This window comes from Maylandia zebra, linkage group LG7 (genome assembly GCF_041146795.1).
Source record: "Maylandia zebra isolate NMK-2024a linkage group LG7, Mzebra_GT3a, whole genome shotgun sequence".
Taxonomy (NCBI): domain Eukaryota; kingdom Metazoa; phylum Chordata; class Actinopteri; order Cichliformes; family Cichlidae; genus Maylandia; species Maylandia zebra.
In genome coordinates, this window is record NC_135173.1 from 3,637,529 (window position 1) to 3,662,838 (window position 25,310).

At 43.1% G+C, this 25,310-nt stretch overlaps 1 protein-coding gene across 23 annotated transcripts in view; it reads right to left on the reverse strand.

Moving 5' to 3' along the window:
• mical3a (microtubule associated monooxygenase, calponin and LIM domain containing 3a) overlaps nucleotides 1-25,310 on the reverse strand; it is a 79,306-nt gene that overhangs the window by 3,425 nt on the left and 50,571 nt on the right. For 6 of the 23 annotated variants that reach the window (XM_076885567.1, XM_076885556.1, XM_076885560.1 and 3 more), the window contains 22 exons: nucleotides 23,869-23,982; nucleotides 23,514-23,615; nucleotides 22,389-22,493; nucleotides 21,818-22,004; nucleotides 21,080-21,174; nucleotides 20,862-20,955; nucleotides 18,187-18,382; nucleotides 17,459-17,721; nucleotides 17,087-17,179; nucleotides 16,322-16,483; nucleotides 15,834-15,896; nucleotides 14,695-14,769; nucleotides 14,411-14,524; nucleotides 14,235-14,314; nucleotides 12,110-14,150; nucleotides 11,933-12,030; nucleotides 11,453-11,629; nucleotides 9,200-9,250; nucleotides 8,371-8,478; nucleotides 7,590-7,683; nucleotides 6,739-6,789; nucleotides 5,773-5,823 (listed from right to left, as the gene is read on the reverse strand). In XM_076885567.1, the coding sequence (XP_076741682.1) occupies nucleotides 5,773-5,823; nucleotides 6,739-6,789; nucleotides 7,590-7,683; nucleotides 8,371-8,478; nucleotides 9,200-9,250; nucleotides 11,453-11,629; nucleotides 11,933-12,030; nucleotides 12,110-14,150; nucleotides 14,235-14,314; nucleotides 14,411-14,524; nucleotides 14,695-14,769; nucleotides 15,834-15,896; nucleotides 16,322-16,483; nucleotides 17,087-17,179; nucleotides 17,459-17,721; nucleotides 18,187-18,382; nucleotides 20,862-20,955; nucleotides 21,080-21,174; nucleotides 21,818-22,004; nucleotides 22,389-22,493; nucleotides 23,514-23,615; nucleotides 23,869-23,982 (4,414 nt within the window). Of the gene's footprint in view, nucleotides 1-2,519; nucleotides 2,586-5,772; nucleotides 5,824-6,738; nucleotides 6,790-7,589; nucleotides 7,684-8,370; nucleotides 8,479-9,199; nucleotides 9,251-11,452; nucleotides 11,630-11,932; nucleotides 12,031-12,109; nucleotides 14,151-14,234; nucleotides 14,315-14,410; nucleotides 14,525-14,694; nucleotides 14,770-15,833; nucleotides 15,897-16,321; nucleotides 16,484-17,086; nucleotides 17,180-17,458; nucleotides 17,722-18,186; nucleotides 18,383-20,861; nucleotides 20,956-21,079; nucleotides 21,175-21,817; nucleotides 22,005-22,388; nucleotides 22,494-23,513; nucleotides 23,616-23,868; nucleotides 23,983-25,310 lie in introns of all 23 variants that reach the window. The other 17 variants (XM_076885577.1, XM_076885578.1, XM_076885562.1 and 14 more) reach the window with 16 other exon arrangements.

Genomic DNA, 25,310 nt, shown 5'->3' on the forward strand with positions numbered 1-25,310 from the left:
GTCACAGAGACGAGGACTGACACAGGCAATGCAATGACAGCCAAGCCAGGATGTCCTTACAGAGGGATGGTGAGGTGGAAGAATGGATTCGACATCGACGTGATTGGCCGTGCTATACCTAACGATGGCACTCAGAAGGTGAGGAGGAGCTACAGGACTCAAATTTGGCATGTGTGCACATAGAAACACACACAATCCACATACAAACACATACAGACAATACCTGTTGTTGTGAAGCTGAGAGTTTGTGTTACCCAGTTTGGTCCTTTCGACAGACGTAGCTACTTTCTGAGCAACTCCTATATGTTTTTTTGCAAGTGTGAGTAATAATAAAAAATTCACAAGTCTACCAATCAATAGCTAAGATATTAGAGAGAAATAAATCCAAGGACCTATGGAAATATTTCATCTTCCCCTGTCCACATATTGACCGACCAGCTGAAATGAAATCCTTTCAGATCCTATTCATGCTCGGTGGTTTTATGGGTACAAAATAGGTGTGAATTATTCTGCAGTCTTTACATATTCAATAACGTACTGAAGTGTTATAGGAGGACTTATCACTGAGACCAGTAGAGAAGTTCCCTCTATTCATCCTGCCACAGAGACGAGCATATTTAGTGCTGCTGGCATCATGCATTGCAGTCAGAGCGCAGAGCAGCTGCACACTTCTCCTGCAGTCCCACTTGACTATGCAGAGAAGACCAGTGTATGGGGCATGCTTAGGGAAGGTCTGCTGCTGGGGCGATGCACCCTTTCATTTATCTGACTGCAGCAGGTGGAGCCAAGCGGTCTTGATGAAACACCAGAAGGCGAACCTTGATTCAGCGTGACATACTTAGCTGGGGAAGAGGAGGCTCTTGCACAACGAAAAGAAAAAACATTGTACACACATAAATAGCATTGCTGTGGTCTCGGGCACTGGCTGCTGCTAATTGACAGACAAGGGACAGAGAGAGAGGCAGAGGTGGAGGAGAGCTGCTCACACTTAGAGCAATGCAACATGAGAAGACAAAAACACGAAGCCTGATTTACCAGACCTATTCTACAATGGGAGCTTTTCTTCTTCCTTAACTACTTCTGTCTGTTCCACTGACACCACCCTTCAGCCAAGGCTCCCATCACAAAAGAAACAAGGACAAAAACAACATGCCTTTCTTTTTGGGGGGGATTTTTTTCTCTTCACATGGATTGAAAGCTTCACTGACCGAACCACGTGGCCCACTCATTTTTAAGACTTACATAAGGCTGGAATTTTACAACAAATCATCACACCATGCAAGTTTCTTGCTGACAGGCCAGTCAGGTGTCAGGTGGTCATTGCTCAGTTTGAACATTTTATGATTGCATGACATTGTAAAGATTTTATCAAAGGATAAGCCAGAAAATCCAACCAAAACATGCTGCTGATTAGAGTCACGCTGTGGCTGAGTAGTTACTAAGTTACTGCAGTAGTACTTAGATGGTCTAAACTTTCTACATTATTGTATTAAAATAGGTTGAAAGGTGATTTCTTTATTTAAAAATGAAAAATGCACCAGAGTCTTCAATATTCTGTTTTTCTGATATGGCATTTTCTGAAAATGAGCATTACACAGGAAAGACATAATCCATTACGGCTAGCAAAGAAGTATGCTAAGCTAAATCTTGATATTAAATTACTCCCACAGTAAAACACCTGTTCAGGACTTGAGGGACCCCCCTAGTAGGAGCAGAGATGTGTTCTGGTAAACTATCCACAATGATATACAGCGGTCCCTCGTTTATCGCAGGAGTTACGTTCTAAAAATAACCCGTGACAGGTGAAATCCACGAAGTAGCCAACTTTATTTTTTTACAATTATTATAGATGTTTTTACACTTTTATACACTTTTCTGAGACAGGCGTGGACCTTTTCACACTTTTCTCTCTTGTTTAAACTCTCACAGTTCAAACCTTCGTAGAAAAATAAGTCCAGTATTAAAGAAAGAAACCAAAGGCAACCGCGGTTGCCTTTGATGTTGCAAAACGTTTCATCGACATCGTTGCGTTTGTTGGGGAGAAAACAAACATACCGTACGGCACTTCAGAACACGCTGCTAGCGATCGAAGATTTATGTACATTTGATAAGCTGAACGCGTTCTGTACTGTACAGGAGACACAGCACGAGATTGATTGACAATGGTCTACAGCCAATCAGGACGCAGAAGACAATACGCTGGAAAAAAACAACAAAAAACAAACATGCAAAATTGAACCCAAAAAATCTGTAAAACAGCGAGGCTTCGAAAAGTGCACGGCGTTACAGCGAGGGACCACTGTATACTTCTAACAAAATTATTTTTCCCCAACATCAGCTTCAGCGTGATGAGCTCCTTCATATTCTGGAGAAACCTACTGAGCCTAATGTCACACAAACAGTTAGGAAAAGCTGGGAGGACAAAGGGGGGGGACCAACGACGTAGCCCATTTCTGGAGATCCTTACGCTTGCAGGTAACCTGCCACAACTGGCGGCAGATGCAGCGAGGTTATGTTACCTTCAGGGGAACAGCAGGGGCAGAAGGAGAGCGGTCTTCGGCGAGGCATCCCCACAAAGGGCTCAACTTCCACAAGACAGAGGGGAAAGAGCGTGAGGGAGTGACGCAGGTGGGCACATTAGGAGGGGGAGGTAAGAAACAGTAAGAATGGAGGAAATAATGTGGGAGGAAAAAAAAAAAACAGACATGACAGAGGCAAAGAGAAGAGGACAAAGAGGGTGCAGGAGGAAGGGGAAGGAGAGGTTTGAGGTGAGGAAGAAAATATCAAAGAGAAAAATCAACAGGGGACAGGAGCACTGCGATAGGGAGCAGACAAATCACCTAGAGAGAGGAGGTGGGAAGAGATCAGCTGTGTGGTGTGAGAAATGAAAAATATGGGATAAAATAAGAACAGAAAACAAGAGGGGGGAAATCTAGAGCATAGGAAGAGAAAATAATCCTGTTTGATCTTGCAAGTGTAGTTCTTCTCATGATCTTTCAATTAGGTAAAAGCACCCTATATCTGTGCGCTACACACCACGCACATAGCCAGTGGTTATATATAAATGATTTATTCCCATTATAAAACCCATTACTGCTCATAAATCCATCCCACTCGCAGACGCAGATAATGGCTTCATCTTTAAAGTGCTGCTTCTTGTACACGCTACATGTTTAGACCACCCTGCGTAATTTGTTGCCGGTTTGGCGACTTCTGAAGTTTAGCTTCTTCTCAAGTGCAAATTAGGATTTTTTTCTTCTTCTTATTTGCATCCACTAAAAAGATTTTCTCAAAACGTAAGATTACAGATAGGCGTTTATTAAGTAACTTCCACTAAAATATAGATATATGTGTAATGTAAGGCACATTTCACTTAAAATGGAGCAAATATGCAGGATCTTCTATAGTAAGGGCTCATACTCGAGTAAAAAAAAAAGATTTTTCAGGTTGGAAGGTGAGGAGGCGTGAGAATGAAATGCTCCATACGTGCTACAAGGGACTATCACAGAAAAGAAGGAAAAATTGCAACTTAAAAAGACCGAGGCCCTAATAAAATGTTTATGGCTTCCCCAAATCATCCAAATGTGCTTATGGATTGTGTCGTTTGTTCAATGAATCTTCATCTATGCTCATAATTATTAAAGTTGATTATTACATTTCTAAGTAAAGTTAATAAAAATAGCAGAAAGAAGAAGGGGGAAATTACCTGGCTTTAATATTAGATTTTTCCTCTTTTGTTTTTTCCTTGCAGGTCTCATCTGCTAGCACAAACCGTATAAGCCACTATTCAGTGTAAGCGCCACAGTTCTTCATCACCCACCAAACACGATAAGCAGGACGGAGGACTAATGGAAAATTATCAGGAAGCTAAAAGCGTTTTTTTGTGACACATCCAGCCCAAAACATTCAACAAACCCAAAACAGTTTCAGGTTCATACATTTGAATTAGCTCAGAAAGAACAAATAAAACCAGCTGGATTGGAAGTGATGAAACACCATGCCTCCTGTTAGACTTCTGGGCAACCAATTAGAAGGGGAAACTCGGACGCTTGCAGAGTGACCTTTGTGCCAAAACAAAATGACTCTGCACAATCTTCTTTTTGATGAGTGCCGACAACCAGCGACACAAAAGCACAGAGAAGCCCTGCATAAAGAAATGCTCATTTTTCTCCCTCGTGCTGAGATACTCCATTTATGCTAAATAACTAAAAATCAAACACGTGTTTCTCACAAACCGAATTCACAGCAGACGTGAGGTGAAAAAGATGCATTCCTCTCATACTCGAGTCTAAAGGAGAACAGTGGACACGACGAGACCTTTCAGCCAGACACAGTCAACGCGTTAAACAGTTTTCCAGCAGCAGCTTATACACAGCGGCTAATGTTTTAAGATTACAGCACTACCCATTAGTGCACACACACATACACACACACACAAACACTTTGGGGAGTTATGCAACTGAGCAGGTATGAGAAAGATTGCTGGGACTACAGTGCAGAACTACAGCAGGACAGAGTTCTGAGGCGAAGCTAAGAGCCAGGCTAGGAGTTTAGTATTAGTCAAACCAGGGTGGGTCACAGGTTACACATGTGTGTGGTCGGCAGGTGTCCGAGGTTTGTCCATCTTCCATCACACTCTAGCTCCAATGTGCAAGATCGGAACATGACTAGATGAGATGAGTTGACTCAAAAGTGTCACAAACGCGATATCTTTAGATGTAATGTGACAGTTGACAATAAAAACACAGAAATAAGACACAGATTTTTTTTTTTTTAATATCTTTCTTGAAATACAAGGCTGGGATTTCTTTTCTCTTATTGTTAAAATTAGGAAAGCCAAAGCTCTTTCAGTTCATCTACAAACTGCGTTGCTTCAAACATGTTTTCCTTCCAGCTAATGGTGTAAAAGAGGACAACTGACAAAGATCGATTTAGAAATTTGCACTAGAAATGAAAATAGAGACCCTGTGCATGCAATATTACGAATCTCACATGTACCAATTAAAAAAAGAGATGATTTACTGAAAAAAGGTCATTAGTTTAAAACAAATACAGACATTAATCTGTTTTACAGTTGTCCTGTATGTCTCCCATAAAAATAACACTGAATATATCGATGTAGGAATATGAGAAGACAGCAGGATCAGTGCATTGGTGGTTTTGGTCTTCTCGTGAACAGAATATTCAACGTTCCCAGCCTTTAAGTAGAACTCTGTACTTTTCTCGGTTCCCCATCTCAGCTGGCCTGCTGCTACTCGCCAGGATTTTATTTGATGAACAGTATATTATTCTATCTGCTAAATTAAACGTTTTAATGAATATGCAACAGAAGACCAGAACTTTAATGTGCAGCAAAAGCATGAATGCATACTGCTGCTCTAATATCACTCTTTGCATTGCGTCGCCGTTTGCATCAGTGCTGCACCAAACAGTCTACGTGCAGCAGAGTGACAAATAAAAGTTACTTATTAATTCGTTCATTCATCATTCATAAGTTTATAGAGATCAAAGACAATCTTAAGAGAACAGCACGAGGCCAAGTGTCTGATCTCCGTTTGATGTAAAGAGTGTCTGAACTACAAACCCAGTAAAGGAGAAAGCGAGGGGAGGGAGGGAGGGTAAAGGAGCAGAGAGCATCGCAGTGGCTTAAAGCCAGCCAGCCAATCACGGCGGATATGAGGGGTACAAAGCTCAAGTAGTAACAGGGAGGAGGAAAGACAGATTGGGTTAGCCATTAGGTTAGTTTTAAAGCGACAGATGTGAAATACATACCGCCCAGATGCAAGTCCAGGATTTCACTGTAATTAGAATCTCCCCAATAGTCTACAACGACAGGGATATATTAGAGATAGGAGTTACTTAACACAGCCCCAAACTAGGCACACAAACACGCACACACTGAAATCTCCAACAAAAGCAAGTCATGCATGTTCTCTGAAACATACAGACACACACAGAGTCCATCAGTACTCACCACAATTCAAATGCAGTTATTTTGTGCAACAGAATATTTCCAATGATGATAATAAAAGACTGCTGCATAGATTTGGTGTGTTGCCGTTTGCTGGGCTATTCTGCATATTTGCTCTGTTTTGTGTGTGTGTGTGTGTGTGTGTGTGTGTGTGTGTGTGTGTCGACGTGTTGAGGAAATTGCTTCATTTTTATGTGTATTGATTTGAGCAGAAAAGAAGAACTAGCTCTCCACTTATGTACAATTAAATCTACATGTGCTGAGATCTTTGGGTGGAGCAGATAAGCTGTTGTCCATTCCGAAAGCAGCAAAAAAATAAGTAAATTGAAAAAAAGATAAGACAAGATCTCAAGAAATATCTGTATCAAGTCATCCAACCACAGCAAATATTTGCAGAAATGATTCCAATAACAAAGTTGTCGGGCTGCAAACCAATCCGAATTTGATTTCTTACATTCTGATTGCATTTAGGAAATCTAACGTGATCCGAGTATTGACTGGAGAGGCGGTGAGAGAGACGAAACACATCCAGAATGAGCAGACACCAATCTATGTCGGGGAGGGGGACACACGCATTCTCCTCGTTTGCATGCAGCTTGGACTGATGATGGCAGACACGTTATGAACGAACACATATCGACATGTTCGGAGATGGAGAACTGTTGCAGTGTGTCACCACAGATGGACCCTACGTAACAGTTTCATGTGTGGTTAATTAAAAGGAAAGGGAGAAAAAAAATTAAGAAAACTACAGTAAAATCTAATACCTGATCTTCTTTTGTGCTGTTTGGGTAATGTACAAGTACCTTTATACAATCCTTTAAGAGAGTAGAGTATTAACACGTTAAAACATACTCAAACAGCAAACTGGATAAACAGCCGATGGTAAAGTAAAACAGTCATTTGGTCGGCGAGAAAAGGGACCGACTGAAATTAATGCTCCGCGTGTCTAGATGCATGCATTTGCATGATTAAAGTTTTCATTTCATTCCATTAACTTCACCATAAAGTGCACTAGGCTGGAATATCATTTCAGTGCTGCAAAGTCAACCTTCGTACTTTATCCTCATGCAAATCTACATCATGTAAATATTATATTATTACTACTGAGCACAATTCATGCTTAGAAAAAATTGTGCTGCTCTCAAAGAAATTATTTATTTCTCATTTCGGAAGTATATCGTCTGTGATAGTCCCTTGTCAGAAACAATTCGGGATTATTACTTTGGAGAAATAAATGTGTTTTTCCTGCATACGAAATCATGTGCTGAATTATGCTTCGGCACAAGTGAATAAATGGTAAACGCACACAGTGATTTCAGCACAATCAAATGAGCGCAGAGGGACAGGTTTGCTGAGTTACGTAACCCTGACGGTTGTTATTACTATTCCCTTTGGAGCTCTAGAAAACTCTGAACTCATATCGTGTAAAGATAAAACGCGGCCTCTGGTGAGCAGCTTTCATGACCAAGATCTTACGTCAAATTTATGGCAAAGTACTTGTAAAACATTAACAAGTGAGGTGTCTAATACGCGATATTAAAAATGCACGCGCACATAGGAAGCCAAACTGAATGAAAAAAATCGATATATGCAAGTATGACTGACGAGGAATTACCTGCTTCTCCTCTCAAAGCTTTCTCCACAGCTACGCCCCTCTCTTCCAGCTGCCTCTGCTTCTCCTCCACCTGCTCCAACTGCCTCTGGATGATCTGAGGAGACGATCAGCAGCAGAGGCACATCAGTATCATAAATGCACAGGGTGATAACTAACTACCAGTAATTAGAAATCCCCCCTAAACTCCCACAGGGAACACTCAGTCGATGCGGCTGTTTACTCTGTTGAAATGTCAGAAGTGGCAACGACAACTATATTTAACGCCTGCAGCCACACAGGACATTTGTATTAATTTGTCAAAAATCCCAAGAAAACGTGCAGATTTCAGTCGCTTGTCATCTTCTCTGTGTCTTGATTTGAAGTTGTTTTTTTGTTTTAATTTGAAACTTTTGATGCTTTATAGCACACAAATTGTGTGAAAAGGTTTTTTCCCCCCTCTCGAATCTCCTGTAACAGCTTCTGTCAGGTCTTGGGTTTATCTGTGCCACACAGAATTGGGAGCTGAAATAGAAGAAGTCCTGTGGGGTCCTGCAAATAGCCAGTAAAGGGAAGCAAAACTGAGGCCAGCAAATGACAGCTCCAGGAGAAAAGAGAGCTTAGTGCTGAGTCAGGGGAACGGGAGTCTGACTGCAGTTACAACATCAATCACAATGGATGAATCTGGCCTCAGTTCAAAACATTAGGAGTGACCAAATGGTAAAAAGCACCAGGGGAAGAATGCAGGAAACTGAATTCCCAAATTATATTAGGAAAGCAGTCTTTAAAAGAAGAAAGGACAAACCTGGGCTCTGTGGAGCCGCTTCAGTTCCTCCTGCTTGGCCTGTCGTCGTGCAGCTTTTTGGACTCGACGCGTCAGCTTGGCATTAAGCTCTTCCTCCGTGTAGGTTTTCTGTGTGGAATAACAAAACGTAAATCAGAAAAGTCTCATCCACAAGGTCCTAATGTGTGTAGGTGGCTCCATGAGGTGCTGAGCACTCAGACAAGCTGAGGAGGGGAACTTTCTGGATCTTCTAACAGGGCGAGGAGATAACAGGAAAGTGGCTAATGCTATTTAAAGCTTCATCGGTCATCTACGGGACTCTCGGGGGCTAGAAAAGTTATGCTTGCATAAAACACAGTGTGAAACATACTTCATATAAACTTTGCTGCAAGCTCTGTTATAATCCTCCACAATATATAATACATATGTGAGAAAAAACAGAGATGTTTCCGCTGTAAGCTGACATGGATGAGCATTTAAGCTAGCGCAAAACGGCAGAAAGAGAAAACATGAATGAAAACATGTGAAAAGGTCCTCCAGTAGCCAGACTAGAGTAAATACAGAGCCGCAGTGACAGATTAATCTCATAACAGCCTGGGGTGTCAACAGATGCAGAGGTATCACGGTGACCAGAAAAGAGAGCGCTATTGGAAACGTCGTGTTATAACAGAGTGGATATTCAGCAGTCAGTGAGCGAGCGTTGCTGTCCAACTGTCGCATGCATCCAGACAGAACAACGATTAGCTTTAGGCCAGGCCTACGCAGGGTGTTATGAAAGTAAACTGGCACGTGTGCAGGAAGACGAGACGGGGTGCAGGAGGGTTATCAGCGGGAATGTATGTAATACTACCTTTGTGGCATACGATCTCTTGAACGCCAGTGCGTGAGGGACATAAACAGACTTGGGGCAGACGAAACATAAAAGGGAGGAAACAAACATGATACAGATGATATGATTAAATGGGTTAATGATTATGTTAAATAAACAAAAGTAAAATAAACAGAACAGTGAGTCACAGTCTAGTTGGTACAATCAAAACAGGCAACGTTAATATCACAAAAAAGACAAGGTGGAATGAAATAGTTAAAGATCTACATTAACTACAAAATTGTGACACTAACCAAGAAACTCAAGTGTAAAATGTTTCATGATGAGATGTTGTGTCCAATACTACAACTATGACGCTTGTGTCTTGTCTAGTATTCACAGATCTGAAAGGGATGGGGACAAAAAAAAAAAGAGACTACTCTATAGATTTCTCAGGGGCTCTCACTGACTCACACATGGCTGAGAGGCATGATACAACTTAAAACTCCTGTTACTGTAGCCGTATGAAGTGAATAATTCAGATCAATAATCGTTACAAAGAAGAAAACGACATTCATCAAACGACAACGAGCCACAACATCAAAACCACAGACGGGTGAAGCGGTTAGCACCGCGGCATAGACACCATGATGCAAAGCAATGTCCTGCAGGTTTTAGATCTCACCCTGGGTCAACACACCTGAATCAAATGATTAGTTCATTACCAGGCCTCTGGAGAACATCAAGACATGTTGAGGAGGTCTTTTAGCCATTTAAATCAGCTGTGATGGATCAAGGATACATCTAAAACTTTTCCATGGCTGTATCCCAATTCAGGGTCTGCAGCCTTAAAGGCCGCATTTTATGGCCGATTACGTCACAGCGACGTGGCAAAGGATTTCCCAATTCGAAGGCTGCTTGAAATGCGGCCCTGAAATGCGTCCTTCATTTCCCTGAATTTTAAGGCTGTGGTGGTGTAGACTTCGTGGCCCAACATATCCCAGAATGCATAGCGCGGCGGTGGGTGTGGATAATTTTGCCGAAGAAAAAAAAAAAACGGCGGATGAGGGGCGCCCGAAGAGTGAACTTTAAGTACTGAATATTATGTCACTTATTTATGTGCAAATGTTTAATAACGAAGAACATTAAACATTCCTGTTGGCCACATGTCGGCAAAGTTATGTGACGTTAGTGACGTTAGTACTAACTTGGTTTTAAAGCCTTTACTTTAAAATATACGCCGTCCAATAGCTGAGCTTAATCCTACAGAGAATAATCAAAGCTCGTGTAGAAACAAACAAATGAACAAAAGATTTTCTCCTTCATTTCTGTCAAACAAAGCTGTATGACACGTTTCCAGCTGTTAGTATCATGGTTGCTAGGCAACCTGGGCAGCGCAACAGACCGTCCCATTACACAAGCCTCGCACTTCCGGCCTTACGCGGCCCTTGAGGATCGTTGAGGCTGCGTACTTTAAGGCTGCAGATCCTGAATTGGGATACAGCCCATCAAGACATGTTGAGCAGATCATTTAGCCTTTAGATCAGCTGTGTTGGATCAAGGATGCATCTAAAACCTGCAGGACACCGGCCCTGAGGTCTGGTGTCCTGAAACTTTTCCATGTGTCCTGGTTGCAACACACCTGAATACATTTCGTAGGTCATTAGCAAGACTAGCCACGCCCTGAGTGGGGGAAAATCGACGCAGGTGTCCACAGGCTTTAGTGTTGTGGCTGATTTATGTACACGTTTCCAAAATATACACAAACAAAAGAGAATAGGAGTACATCTGAGCTTCATGCCTCTGGCCCTGAGCACGATTCTATCTATTTAAAACCACCAGAAACACACACAGACTCGGCAGCAGTGGCAAATATAATGCTGAATTTCAGCCATAAATGCAATGAGTGCAAATGGATTCCAATAAAAGAGCTCATGTTCTAAAATTTAAGGACTTGTTCCAAATATGTGCATAGTTCCAACGCCATTTATGCGTTCAGGATATTGAATTATTACGATCTTTTAAAGAATTCACTTGTCCAGACCTTGAAAATATTTTTATCATAATTTGTTCTGAGACCTCCCAAGGTCAAAAAAATATATATACACATTATTTTATTCCAATAACTCTTTAAAAAGAGATGAAATGATAGCAAAGATTTATCTGGGGTTTGCTTGCAAAGCCACCGGCACGTTATATGAACTTTAACTAAAAGATTGGTGATGCTAAATGGCATTATTCAGAAAGATGACACTTTCTGAAATTCAAAATTATGTAACCCCTGCTGCACAATACCTCCTCGTCGTCTTTCTCCATTTCTCGCTTAACCTCCTTCTCCTGTCCCCTTTTTTTATGCCTCTCTTTCACCCCCCTTTTTTCCTTCAACTCCCTCCTCCTCTCCTTTTCCAGTGTCTCTTCCTTTATTGCCTCCTTCTGCATGCCTGATACTAGGTCAAAGATGTCCACATGCCTCTAGGAGTGGAAGAGATTATATAAAGAAAAACATTTTCGAGAGGAAGCAAAACAGAAACTGGTACAGCGGATGTCGTGATGATATGTATAGCCTTGCAAAGCCAGACTGCACGAGTTTCATTCACAACAGTTTGATTTTAAGTTGTGATTTACATCTAATGAGATGAACCTGCATGAGTAAAATTCATTCAAGAAAGGTCCAAAAAGGCGGTTTTAAGGACCCCAGGCAACTCCGGTTGGCGTTGCAAGCCTGTGCATGCATGAATCCCTAATGACAACCACGTGACATTTGTATTTGCTCACATCTGCTTTGGACTTCTGGGAGGATCTTTCCAGAACATCGTCACAGGACAGGTCGGAATCTTCGGAGAAACTCAGGTTTCTCCGAGTTTTCAAGTCTACTTCAAACGACAAGCAAAGACAACAATCAGCAATCAATAATTTCATAACATGAAATGAGCTTTGGAAGAATAGTCTTACCTGAAGATCTCCCAAGAGGTGATGTCCTTCTCTTCCCAGAGTCCTGAGTAGTGGAGCTGGACGACGGTGTACTCGGGCACGACTTATCATCCTTCTTCTTCTTGTCCTTCTTGTACCCTGAGAAGACAGCCTTCCACAGAGACTTGTGTTTTGGAGGCGTCTCATCTGCGCCCGAGAGCCTGCTGCTGTCGTTCTTGGCTTTTTTCTCCTTCTTGTTTTTCCGCGGGGAGAAGAGGGAGCTTCGTTTCTTACTTTTACTTGTAGAGGAGCCGTCTGACGAAGCCACCGAGCTGTCCAGGCTCTTGTTACTGCTAAAGAAACGCTCCGACAGGGCCTCGGACTTCTTTGACTCTAAAGCTTTCACAGCTGATGTCTTTGGAGATGCAGCTGACTTTTTACTTTTTCCAACAGTGTCTGGTGTTACATTCCAGGCCACTTTAGGTGAGGCGCCCTTTTCCCCATCGGACTCTTTCATTTTGCTCAACTGTTTGGCCATAGCTTCTTTTAGAGCCGGGCTCTTGACAGATTTTTCTCTGGCCCTTATCCTCTCCTCTGCAATCTCCCTGGCTTCTGGAGAGAACTGAGTTGCCCTCTGGGTCTTAGAGACTGGGTTGACTGGGATATTGGGTTTACCATTTTCCATTGCTAGTGCCAGATGAAGGGGAGGTTTTTCCCTGCTCGGCTTGCTCGTGGGCGGAGTGTAATACCTGTTCATGCTTGTGTCTGGTGTCCGGTCGTCGTAGCTCTCCTCCACATCGTCAGCAAAAGGAATCTCCTCCACAGTCTCCACAAATGACTTCCTCGTCTCCTGCGGCCGTGGCTTCTCCCTCTTCTTCTCCCTCATCACGACCACCGGGGTTGTTTCTGGAGCTGCCTGAGGTGAGGAGACCTTCCTGGGTGCTGGTTTGGGCACAGATACGGGGCTCAGCTGGGTCCTGGGTGCAGGAACAGGGGTAGTGGCTTTTGCTGGCTCTTTGGCATGCTCAGATGGAAGTTTTTCTGTTCCGTTGGTCCAGGACACCTGGTGTCTCTGCTGCCTGAGCACGGCTGGAGACTGATTAGCAGGCACGGGTGGTGGCGGACTGGAAGGTGGTGTCAGCATAGCCGAGTCGGACGTGTTATAGCTGTCACTGTTTACCGTCTGGCTTGTGGCCACACTTCCATTCAAGCCCAAGCCTGAGCTGCTGCTGATGTCTCTTTTATCAGAGCCATCGCTCTTGGGCTCAACAGGAGCGATAGGAGTAATGACCTGACCCTCGAGAGTGATGTTGAGTCTGCGAATGACAGCCCGGCCAGTGAAGGCAGGCTTCTGTTCCCCGGACACGTCTGCTGTTTGTGTCTTAGCGAAGTTGGAGTCCTGAGGTGGAGTCTTAACAACACTCCTTTCTAAGATTTTACTACTGCGGTCCAAAGGAGTCAGACCGAGGCTCTTTCTTATCTCAGCACTCTTCAACCAGAACTCCTCAATGATATCCGTCTTTTTAGACGGCGTCTCTTCTGTTGAGGAATTTGAAGGCTCTGGCGTGGCCATGTTGGTTTTAGCCAAGGGCGTTGAAGTGACTGCGGGGACGGGCTGAGTTCTGACGGGAGAATCAGAGGTGAGGGGTGATGAGGGTTCATGGCAGGGCAGCGGCTGGGCACAGATCGGGGAGAGGGGGTTTCCTGTGAGAGGGCAAATGGAGCGGTGAGGAAAGACGGGAGATTTAGGTCCTTCAGTTTCGGGCAGGGGTGTAGGCTGGGAGCAAATTGGTGAGCTCACTGGTGACTTGAGAGGTGACTCACTGGGTGGCTGTAGTGGAGAGGCAGCAGGTGGTTTGGTGGGTGAAAGAGGAGGAGATGAAGCAGAAGTTGGGGTTTTAACTGGTGTAGAAGCAGCAGCATTAGTAGGTGAGGGAACAGGAGACAACTGCTGGACAGGAGCAGGTGAAGGGCACAGCGGGCTCCTGGAAGTTGGAGATGGAGTCATCTTTTCTGGCTTTGTTTCCTCAGGTATGAAAGGATCAGGAAAAAAGCGGAGACCAGGAGATTTTACGGGACTTATCTACAAAACAAAACAAACAACAGAGGAGTTTAGGATTCAGGTAAAAGCCATTAATCGCTTTGAACCTCTGAAGCATCATCTCACCTGGGTTTCAGGTTCTGGGGATGGTTTAAGCGGAAAAAGAACGATATCGTCCTTCTGCAGCAGGCCGATGCTGGATGGTTCTGAATTCACAAAAGGGAGAAGAAAAGGCTCATTGCCTTTTACTTGTGGAAAACATATCTGCGTGATCGTGTAGAGAAACGTTTTGTGACATGTACCCATACTGGAAGCTGTTGCCAAGCTTTCCGATTTCTTGTCTTCCTCGGGAAGCGCTTCATCGTGCTCCGACTGGTGCAAACGAGCCTCAGCTTCCGCATCCGAAGGGATGTCATCTGGAATTTAAACATCACATCAAATATTTCATTATTACACAGCTTTGGAAGTTTAATTATCTGAGTCGTTTCATTTTGATGAAGAGAGTTCTTTGTAAACAAAAATGCTATTTTCCGCATGTTAAACACTTGATGGATTCATTACTGTTTGTAATGTTTTGACTGTTTACCCTGATCCATCTCTGTGCCAGGCTCCATATCTGGACCGTCTGCTTCGGCTTCGAGTACTTCATCTTCGCAGGGCTCTGACATGAAAAAAAGGGAAATAAATGAGTCATTGGAACATTATTATCGTGTCTTTAGACAATAACTGTGAGAACTTTTTTCTGTTTAAAAGTAGCTTGAATGAATCTTTTCTCAGAAATCCTGACAGTGAGGTGGAAAGCTATCGAGGCCGATTTTGAAAAGCCGAATACAAACATTAAAGGTCGAAAAAAAGGTGAGTAGATTTTAAAAATCAAAATCTATTTTTCTTCAGACAGCATTAGGAAAGAGTTTGGGCAAAAAAAAAAAAAAAAAAAAAAGAAAGAAAATCTTTTGCATACAAATCAAACAGTCCAAGTCTTTTAATATGAACAAAGGAGCAGCTAGGCTGCAGCTACATGCAGCAACTTTAAATTAGTAAGCTGAAAATATTTGATCCAAGCAGAAGCACAACCAGAATGTTACTGGTTAAACTGTGGTTAGCGAGCAAAACTGGGAGGGGGAGGGGGCAGTTTATCCATGCAGTTTATATATCAGCTTTAACTACTAGGTGACCGATCTGAGTGCACGGGCACATAAACTACTAAAAGAACTTTGTAATTGGTCTGATCTCTGCCGGAGGTCTTTACTGGGCCTTTAACTCTGAACTCAAGGCTTATACGAGGACTTCAAACAGAGGTGTAGGACTCTCATTCAATTCATTCAAGCTCTTAATCAGCTGATAATGTACTTCAACACCCACATTCTGTGAACTTAATGCAAGTACAAGTGCCATTAAGAGGTGAGCTCCCAAAGCTGTGGTGCCTTGTGGTTTCACTCCCCGGAGTATATTACGTTACAGCATAACATACAGAGCAAGTGCAAAAGAAAATACATATTTTGGAAATTAGAAGAGTAGAATGTAAGGTTTGGTTACAAAAGGTGAAACAAGTGCTGATCTGAACCCAGGAGAGAAAAACCTCGACAGCCTTACAGCAGGCATGCTTGTGAGTTTACTGGTCTCTGCATGTGTTTATGCATGCTCCATGAAAAGAGGCCAGCCCAGCTGATAGACAGAACAGGAGTCTAAGACGGGATGTCAGGATCCCTTTCGAGTCTGTGCTACCTCCGGACAGGGACTCCAACCAGACTCTCACTGCCTCGTGTCGGGCGGACGTGTGGGCAGGGGCTACATTCAAACCAGAAGATACAGAACGACGAGGGATAGATGGCGGGGAAATAACAGTAAAGCAATTAGACACATGAGAAACAACATGGGAGAACACAAAAGAACAAAAGAGAATCAAATCAAAGGAACTGACGAGAGGGTTAAATGGCGCGCTGGGATGCGTTTGGAGAGCGTTATATTCGCCCCAGAGGAACAACAGTGACTCTGAATGACAACAGGCTCAACACAAAATTAGACATTCCGAGAAATAAAGCAATGTTACACAAATGTACAAATCAGAGGTAATTCAAAACAACAAGCTGGGGTCCACCTGTGGCAGACACAGACAAAGCAGCAGCAGCCACACTTGCAAAATGAGACACCCTGATCCTGAACATGGCGAGACCCACGGCCTTCCCAGGCGTATAGGCCCCCGGGTGGGTTACCTGCAGAGGAGGGCTGCGTGAGCTCAGAGGGCTGGGAGAGTTGGGAGGCTGAGGCCAGCTGGCCATCATCCTTGTCTCCCTCAGACTCCAGATGTGCTCTCAAACCTGGAATGGCGCTGGGATCCACAGGCTGCAGGACTTGTTGGATGTGGAGACTCCTCGCTAAATGTAAGTGTTGTGATTTTGTATTTTTGCGTGGCGTAAAGTTGTGTGAGTTAGGAGAGGAAGATAAAGAGAGATGAGGGTAGTTGTGGAAGAAAGGAACAGGGGGGAAAAAACAGGGCAAAATGGAAGAGAAAAGGCAGAGAGACAGTTATACAGTGACAATGGGAAAAAAATCATCAAAGAGAAATGAAGGGCGGCTGCATGCAATACACTGCAAAACGCCAAACCATAAAAGTAAGCTTCAAGGGTACAAAGCTTGGAAAAGAAAATAATAACACATTTGTTAAATATAACAGTTCCGTCGCACAGCTGTAAAACATAACTGCAGCGCCGTGGGGGAGATAATCAGATCTGATTCATCAGATTAGTATTTTAATGCCATAAAGAACTCCAGAGGTTTGAAACAGGAGGTTAGATGGAATGGGACTGACAATGAAAAGGGAACACCGATGAACACAAAACTCACATAAAAACACAACAAACCAAACCATAAAGAAGCCAAAGGCACGCTTCTTGTAGAAATTATTGAAAATGAAACCCAAACAAGGCAGAATTATTCAAAGTAACTGCAAACACATCCGCAGGCACTTCCGTTGCTACCTTTAAATGTACCAACATCCTCTTCGTCTGTAAGGTACTTCTCCAGCCAAAGGCCTGACTGGAGTTCTCTATCCCAGGGCCAGTAATCCCCCTCTGTCAGCAGGGGGAGACAAAGGCCCCCCAAAAATAAATCAAAAAAGAAAATGACACAGACAGATACATACACGTGCATTGTATGTGGACATGGCAGACAAGCAGAAGAGAGACAAGAGGATGACTCGGTGTTTCAGACAGTGACGGGAACATGAAACAGTAAACAACACGGAGCTCTGAGGTCAAGGCCACTGAAGTCTGGATAGGGTGTAAACACATTAGCATAAAGAAACCATTAATTTCCACTATCACGGGAATAACAATGCAAAACTAATTTACCTTCACTCGACTCCTCATCTTCTTCGGCCTCATTTTCATCCTCCTCCTCCTCGTCCTCTTCATCTACTTCCCCATCTCTGCTGCGTGTGTCAGCCAAAGCTTCACCCTCTCCCTCCTCGCAGTGATCGCCCCTCAGCTTGGCGTGGAGCTCTACCGCCTCCTTCCACGGAACGCCGCCGAGGTCTGACGGGCTGGGAGGCTGCTCCTCCGCCTCTTCTTGATCCTCCTGCTCGTCCTCCTCTTCCATGTCTGACTCTGAGCTACTGCAGAAAGTAGAGAAAAGGCGTCAGCAAAGTGTTAGGGAACATGAAAGAAAGCAAGTATTTGAGGACAGTACAAGTATGGAGACGTTCACAGCAGCCTGAGGGATTCTGGACTCTAGCAAAGAAGTTTTCTGTGATTCAAAATAGACAAACCGCTCGTTGGTGAACCCCCACAGTTAATCCCAACTAAGATGTTTTTAGCTTCCTCCCACTTCCTTTCTATCCCACTTTATCGTGATTGGCTAACTGTCACGAACAAAAAGTTTAAAGAGTGGGTGGAGCTTCTGTGCGCATAGCCAGAGCTGCTTGCGTGACTGGACGTCCTTAAAATAGTCGCCCAAAGAGTTGAAACTTGTTTAAAGTCTTATTAGAGATCGTTTAAACAACTCGCTGAACACTAAACGGCAGAAAGGGTAAAACCGAATATCATAAAAACGAAATTAACGGATGTTGTTAAAATCTTACCTAGAACCCAGGTCAGCATCTGTGGCCTTGTCCAGCACACTGCTCAGATTGTGCTCCGCCAGCGTCTCCTCAGGCACCTCCTCCAGCTCCTCCTCCCTCTGCAGGGACAGACGGTAGTTCTCCAGCTCAATGCGTTCTGGAGTTCCCTTCAGGCGTTTAGCTAGGCTCGGTTCCTGCAGGCCGTTCACTTCCAGCACTGTGGGGTACAGGATCAAGGTAAGAAAGCAGAGGAGAGAGAGCACAGACGTGCAGGTGATGATCAGGCAGGTGCAAGCAGGACCGAACTAAATCCAATGTATTTGTGAACGCTGATGTGAAAACCGATGCAAATTCTGGCAGTGTATGTGTGAAGCTACGTCAGCGACAGCATCAAATCCATCACACATCCAACTAGTAAAATGGTGCATTTTCATCCACATCTGCAGCCAGAACTTTAACCAAAGTAATCTTGTACATTAAGGACAAACTGACAAGGAGACACCGATTTAAGATCTATTACTGAATTTATTGCATTAGATAATATTCCTACAGCAAATAAGATCAACAAACACAAATAGGTATCACACTTTAAAATAGAGCCATTGTTCTATACTTAAATGTACAAGATTGGTGCCTTGCCTTGTTCCCATTCTGAGAAGCAAACCTTAAAACTGTATGTTTTGACAATATTTCCTCTGGCAAAGGTTCATGACAGTGAAATGGGTTAAAATAGAGTTATCATGGAAGTACAGCCGTCATCTTGTCACTTAGAGATAAATTCTAATTGAAATAAAGAGCACTAGCACTGCTTTAAGGCCAATGCCTTAAAGTCCCATGATCTCATTAAATGTGTGATATTTGACACTGAATCCTGTTTATTTTGTATGTGTGACTCATATGAATGTGACGATAGATGTTTCCTCGAAAACAAGTGAAAAGTACGTAAAACAGCAAAGAAGAGAGAGACTTAAGTTTAAACTGATACATATTTATACTTTAATAACCTGCATCACTAAACACTGTAATTACTTCATCTGATATAGTCCAGGGTTGGACTTCTATCAGCAGTTGGGGGTCTGTTTTGGTTTTTTTGTGGTTGATTTTGGTTTAGTGGTCTAACTCTTATTATTTTGCAAACACTAATTTAGTGGTCCAAGAACTCCACAGTTGCTGAACTTTGCAGCAGCATGGGATGTCCTTACCATATAATGCATATGTATTTGTGGAGGTGTCTGTGCAGCACAAGCACACATATTTGACGAATGTATAGACCTGCAAAATATTGCTTTGTTCTACAGTACTTTACACTGACTGCAAACCTCCACCAATATATTAGCAGTTGTTTGTTGTCTAATCTTAATGTAGAATATATTATAGTATGCACGGCTGCAGTATGACTACAGTATTTAATAAAGTCTTGCATCTGAAGTTATAAACTACACTTGCCACATTGCGGCAGGCCTACACTTATTAACACTTTCACTTATTAAAGTTTCAAATATTAATTTTCTGCAAAGCTTACCGGTTTCAGCTCTCTCTAGTCTAATCCGTGATTTTATTCAGCTACAGTGTGCAAAGCAATTACTGCAGATGAGACGCACTACGTCGAGCAAATACAAGTGGTTCTGGCAGGAATCTGTCGGGGGGTGAAAGGCTGAGGAATGCAGGAAGGCAGAGGAAGGGGGGGTGAAAACAAAACTCCAGTCCCAAGCACCAATGCAAGCACTAGTAAAGCTCTCAGTTTTAAGATGCTCTGATCGGAAGGGGAAAGGTAAAGCTCACAACAGCACTGATACAGGCACTTTATCACATATAATAGTGAGTTTTAGGAAGAGGAATACTAATAGGTGCAAAACAACTTACAGAGAAAGAAACACGTCACACAGGAGGAGGTCGAGCTAAAAAAAGAGCACTCACAGGCCACACGGGGTTACAATCACCAAAGAGTACAGCTTGGCTCTTCATTAAAAACAGGCAGCTCTATAGCAATCATTAACAGTATATAGAGATTGAATGTACACACCAGTGGGTAACTGATATATTTTTTTGGGGGGGGGGATTGGGGGCTAAGAAAGCTAAACTTTACTTCCACATTTCACAGTAAAAGCCAGAATAGCAATGAGGAGGTCTATGCAAAGGGTTAATGGTGCTGCCTGGAGAGCTGACCAGAAGGAATTCTGAGCAGCTCTCTATAATTTCCAAGCCAAGAAACAAACAGGTTTAAGATGCACCATTCACTTCTAAGATTATGGCGCCAGAGCACTGTTTGAATCCATCTGCCAATCACAAGTCATAAAGAGACTGCCAACAGAAACAGAAAGAATGCTGCATCTTCAGGAAATAATTCAGCAACTGAGAGACTCACAGTATTTACAGGACCATTTTGAAGCTTTGGTCACACAAACTAGATCTATATACATCCCACTGACAGTAGTCGGCAAAGAGAAAAAGGAAGCAAGGAAGGAAATAAGAAGGGACACAAAAGTCATGCTAGAGGAGGCTGAGCAGGACATTGATGGTGAAACAGCAGAAGAGGTAGATGCAGTAGGTAAACAGGAAGGGAGAATCTAAGGGGTTGTGTGCCACCTGGTGGCAGGTCCGGGAGAGAGTGCGGCGGAGGGTGCCTAGCTGGACTCCCACACCCACGGCCAGACGCCAGGGCGCAGCCGCCACAGCTAGATAGGAAAGTCGAGTACCTGAGGGTTGGAGGTCAGCCGAGGGGGCAGCTGCTGCCATCGCCCTTCCAGGGGCATCCACGGTCGTAGTAGGTATTTGGGGGGTCTGATTCTCCTGCAAATGACACAAATGATTTTAACATCAGCCCTGCTATCGGAGATATGAGAGCACTCTCAGAACATTTTTCCAGCCCTATCCTGATTTCCACCAGGATTTCTTCAAGTAAATAAAAATGGACCTTGGCTGTGACTGGAGCAGCAGAGGGAGCAGGCCTCTTCCTCTGAGCATACCCAGACAGGCGGTAACAGTAGTGGGGCTTGCAGTAAAATTTTCCTGTAGGAGACACACAGAGCATAAGCAAATACATTAAATGCACAAATAAACGCATTCGGCAAATTTCACCTCACGGAGTCTGTGGGCTGCATCTACTCTGTCGGAAAAAATCAATTCCTTTGTCTCAAGTGCATTCAGAAAAATCAGGAGGTTCTGTTCCCACAGCTGACCGTGAAAAAGCTACTGTCCCACTGAACAATCTGTTGCCTGTCCTTAAGCACAATAGACACCTCCCAGCATGGAAAAATATGGAATCATAAGACTGCACTGAGTCCGAGGTGGGGGTTACCGCAAAAATCTCTTACAGCTGTCTTTTACATATTTAAAACCAATAAATTTTGAAAAATTATGTGGCTGTAACTTCATTTTTTGAATCAGAAGATGGCTCTGCTGCATTCCTCGGCTCAAAAAAAAAAAAAAAAAAAAACAGGCTGAGAGGCCATGGCGTGATCACACCACAGGAGGGCAGCAAACGTGCACACAGTCAAAATCGTTTCTAGATTGTATGTCTTCAAACGAAGAATCATCTTTGCAGCTTTACACTTTAGTCATTATATCGTACTCAAGATCATTTCAGTCTATTTCACCTTGTAGTTAATGAAATATAAGCACACGTGGGGCTGAAACCATTTGGAAAGCTTACCGTCCTCGACATCAAACGCATAAGAGGACAGTCGTAGAGTCGTGCCGCAGTAGTCGCACTTGAAACAGCTGCGATGGAAGAACTTCCCCTCGGCACTCAGCCTTTCCATCACGTACACACGTTTTCGGCAGAAGAAACAAACATCGCTGCCTCCGATGTTGACAGGGAATTCTTTCCTGAGCGAGCCCTGCAAGGGAAAAAGTACTGAATCAATCTTTATTTATAAATGAAGAGAAACGTTCAAACTGGTGCACAAGGAGAAAGTTATTGTTAAGCCAGACGCTCACATCAGGTCACTACAAATGTTTGAAGGATACAGATATTATTTACAAGCTAATGATTCCAAAATACAGCAATTCCAAAGTTATTCATTAGTGAGAGAGGGATGCTTGCAGGCGAGCAGCAGTCCAAATTACAGGGACTCGTTGGGAAAACACACTCTGCAGCTACGGGAGAGAAGGAAGTTCAAATGTGATAAAAGGAGCACAATGTGCAAAAAACACACTCTCTGGGAAGCGCTGCAGTGATCTGTGTAGCCACATGCCTTCTACTCTACAACCCGAGTGCTTACCAAATCCCTCTTTTCAGGTACATGTGTGGGCTTGGGAGACTGAAGCTGACTGGCTATCTGCTCGGTCAATGAGCTAACGCCCCCTGTGTACATCCTTACATACTGCTATCAACAGCAATGAGAGAAAGAAAGAAAAATAAGAGGACAGGTAGAGAAACATTAGAAATGATGGATGAAAAACAACGTGAAAAACAGAAGGAAGAGGTGTGTGTGCGACAAGTGCTCAAACACAGCAGACAAACAATGGTGTCTAACAGGGAATTTACACAAGACAAAGGAAGCGTTTGCACGCTGGACTGGTCGAGTGTTCAGACGTGTGTGAGGCTCCACCAAAAGCAGCGAACACAGTTCCTGAGAAAAACCTCAAAAGTTTCATGTTGGGTTTACTACCAAGAGCTGGATTTGGAAAAAGATCAACTATCACAGTGTTTAGACAACTCGCTTAAAGCAGTCATGCAGTTTTTATTCGCTTGCACACACAAAGTCACTCATGCTGCACCGTAAATATAAACGAGCTGCAATAATCTGTAAAAATCTGCAAAAATCTGCAAAGCTGCGTTGCTAATTCCCAAATTCAGCAAGTGTTTGGCATATGAGATCATCTTTGGATCGAATTCTGAATTAATCTACACCAGGATTAGATTTCAATCTATGAAACCTCAAAGAGCTTTAAAAAGGGAAGAATCTAGGTCGACTGTAGCATGTGGCAAACCTAAGCCACGAAAACTATTACTGTGCACCGCTCTGCTAAATTGAAAGTTAGCTCGTCAACATGGGAATTACACTAGATGAGATTTTTGCTGCCAAGCTGCTCTTAAAATCCAAATCAGCTACTGAGTACAAATAAGCGTGGGAATTATAACAGAGTTCTGCTAAGATTACTTTAATATCTGTTCAGACACAGTGACGGATCACTCGCACTCACTAATCACAGCAAACGTGCTAAACAAATGAGTTTGCTCGCATTTCTAAACAAGCAGCCCGACTTTCAAGCAAACATCAGGTGAGATCACGTTAAGCGACTTGTGCTGGAAAGTGAGGTGCATCATCTTCCTGACAGGCCAAGTGCACGTTTAGTGTGTCAGCGCCACGACACGCCATTCCTTCCAGGCATAAAATGACTACCTGTCTCAAGGTGTCAGACGTGGTGGGGGGAGAATCAGGGGGACTCTGGGGGCTGGCCAGGCGCCACTGTTCCATAAAAAAGCTTGATGGCTTTTTCTTAGGCTCCAAAGAGGGAGAGAGGAGAGTTATTAGAAGTTCAAGTAAATCTAAAGAAGAATACTAATGTATTCAACTGAGAAGATATTATGATTTACTACTTATTCTGTAATATCCTGCTGTAACAACAGCCTCTCTTTCCTCTAGAGTCAGTTAAAGACTTAGGTGAGACAAAGTTGACCCAAAAAAAGTGCTTTTGTTAAAAATGTACAAATATTTAAACCTGTAATCATCCGTCTGTGTCGATAGTTCGAGTCACCTGTTGTTTGACTGGCTTGCCCTCAAATTGTAAAGCAAGTTGATCAGCCCTCTCCTGAATACTAAGCACACACAAGGGCATTTGGCCATCAGAGTCCAGAGGCTTTGCTGGCTTCTGCAGAGAAATCACCAAAGGAACGTATGGTGAGGAAAACGTTGCTAAATATGAAATCTCCTTTTCATTGTGGTAAAAGCCATAGACTGCTGTCATTGTTCTCAGATTCAGGCTGACAAGCCTTTAATTTATGCAGTGAGTAAATAAACAATGAAAGCAATTTCCTTTAGTTAGCGAGTGTATTCAGCACAAAAACAACAGATATGAGATACTTAAGCATCGATTGGCAACAATCAAGTGAGCCTTTAATTCCTGTTCGTAGGGCTGCCACGATTAGTCGACTATCAAAATCGTCGACGACTAATTTAATAGTCGACGCGTCGTTTGAAGCTTTGTAAGATCACAAAAGCCGCAGGAATAAGTGGTAGGATTTAAGAGTGTAATAATGGACTGAAACAGAAGATGGCAGCACTGCATGTACAAGGAACCAGCTGCCGTTAAACCCCAAAGAAGAAGAAGAAGAAGAAGAAGAAGAAGAAGAAGAAGAAGCTGTATCCCAGAATTCATAGCGCGGCCCAGCTCAGTTTCCAACAATGGCGGCAGCTAGTTAGTTTTAATATTACTCTTATTATTCTTTCTGGGTCACAAAATAAACGTTTAACATATTTTCAGGCGGGAATGTAGCTGTGTTTACCTCAAATATCTGCTCAGTTTATCAGGACACCACATATTTTCAAAAGCGCTCCGAAGTTTTCGGAGACGTCTGTTACCCACTAGCTCGATAGCTAGCAGGGGGCTAGGGTCACTAGAGCTGTGGGAACACCGGACTCCTGGCAAATCGTTTTCAAACCCACCGTGTTTCGCTACTCAGGTTAAACATGATATATAAGTCACTTAGATAACTTAACAATGTTATTGTTTGGCTTTTTTCAGTGTTTTATTTGTTCCTAAGTAAATCGGTTTGGCTGAGATTAAAGTTATAGTTTTTACACAGCTGAATAAACGTCAAGCAGACAGCTGATTATCAGAAGTATGAGATGCTGGAGAATTTACTCCGGTGTCCTGTTATATTTTAGATAGCAAGGAGTTTATTAAACTTCACCGAAACAATCTGCAAATGTCATTAAAATTTAACAAACTATCATCTTGTCTTTATTTTTAGTTAGCACATACCTTAAACACTTAAAGCTGTAAGCTAATGATAGTTATATAAGAGCAGATGCTGCTGGTGCAATAAGCTGTACGTTTTACGTCCAATGGATGATGATCTGATGACTAATGGCAAAAATAATCGGTGACTAGTCGACTATCAAAATAATCGTTTGTGGCAGCCCTACCTGTTAGTAGCAAAAATCTTTCTATGAGTGGTAAGTTTCCTGACATGCCAC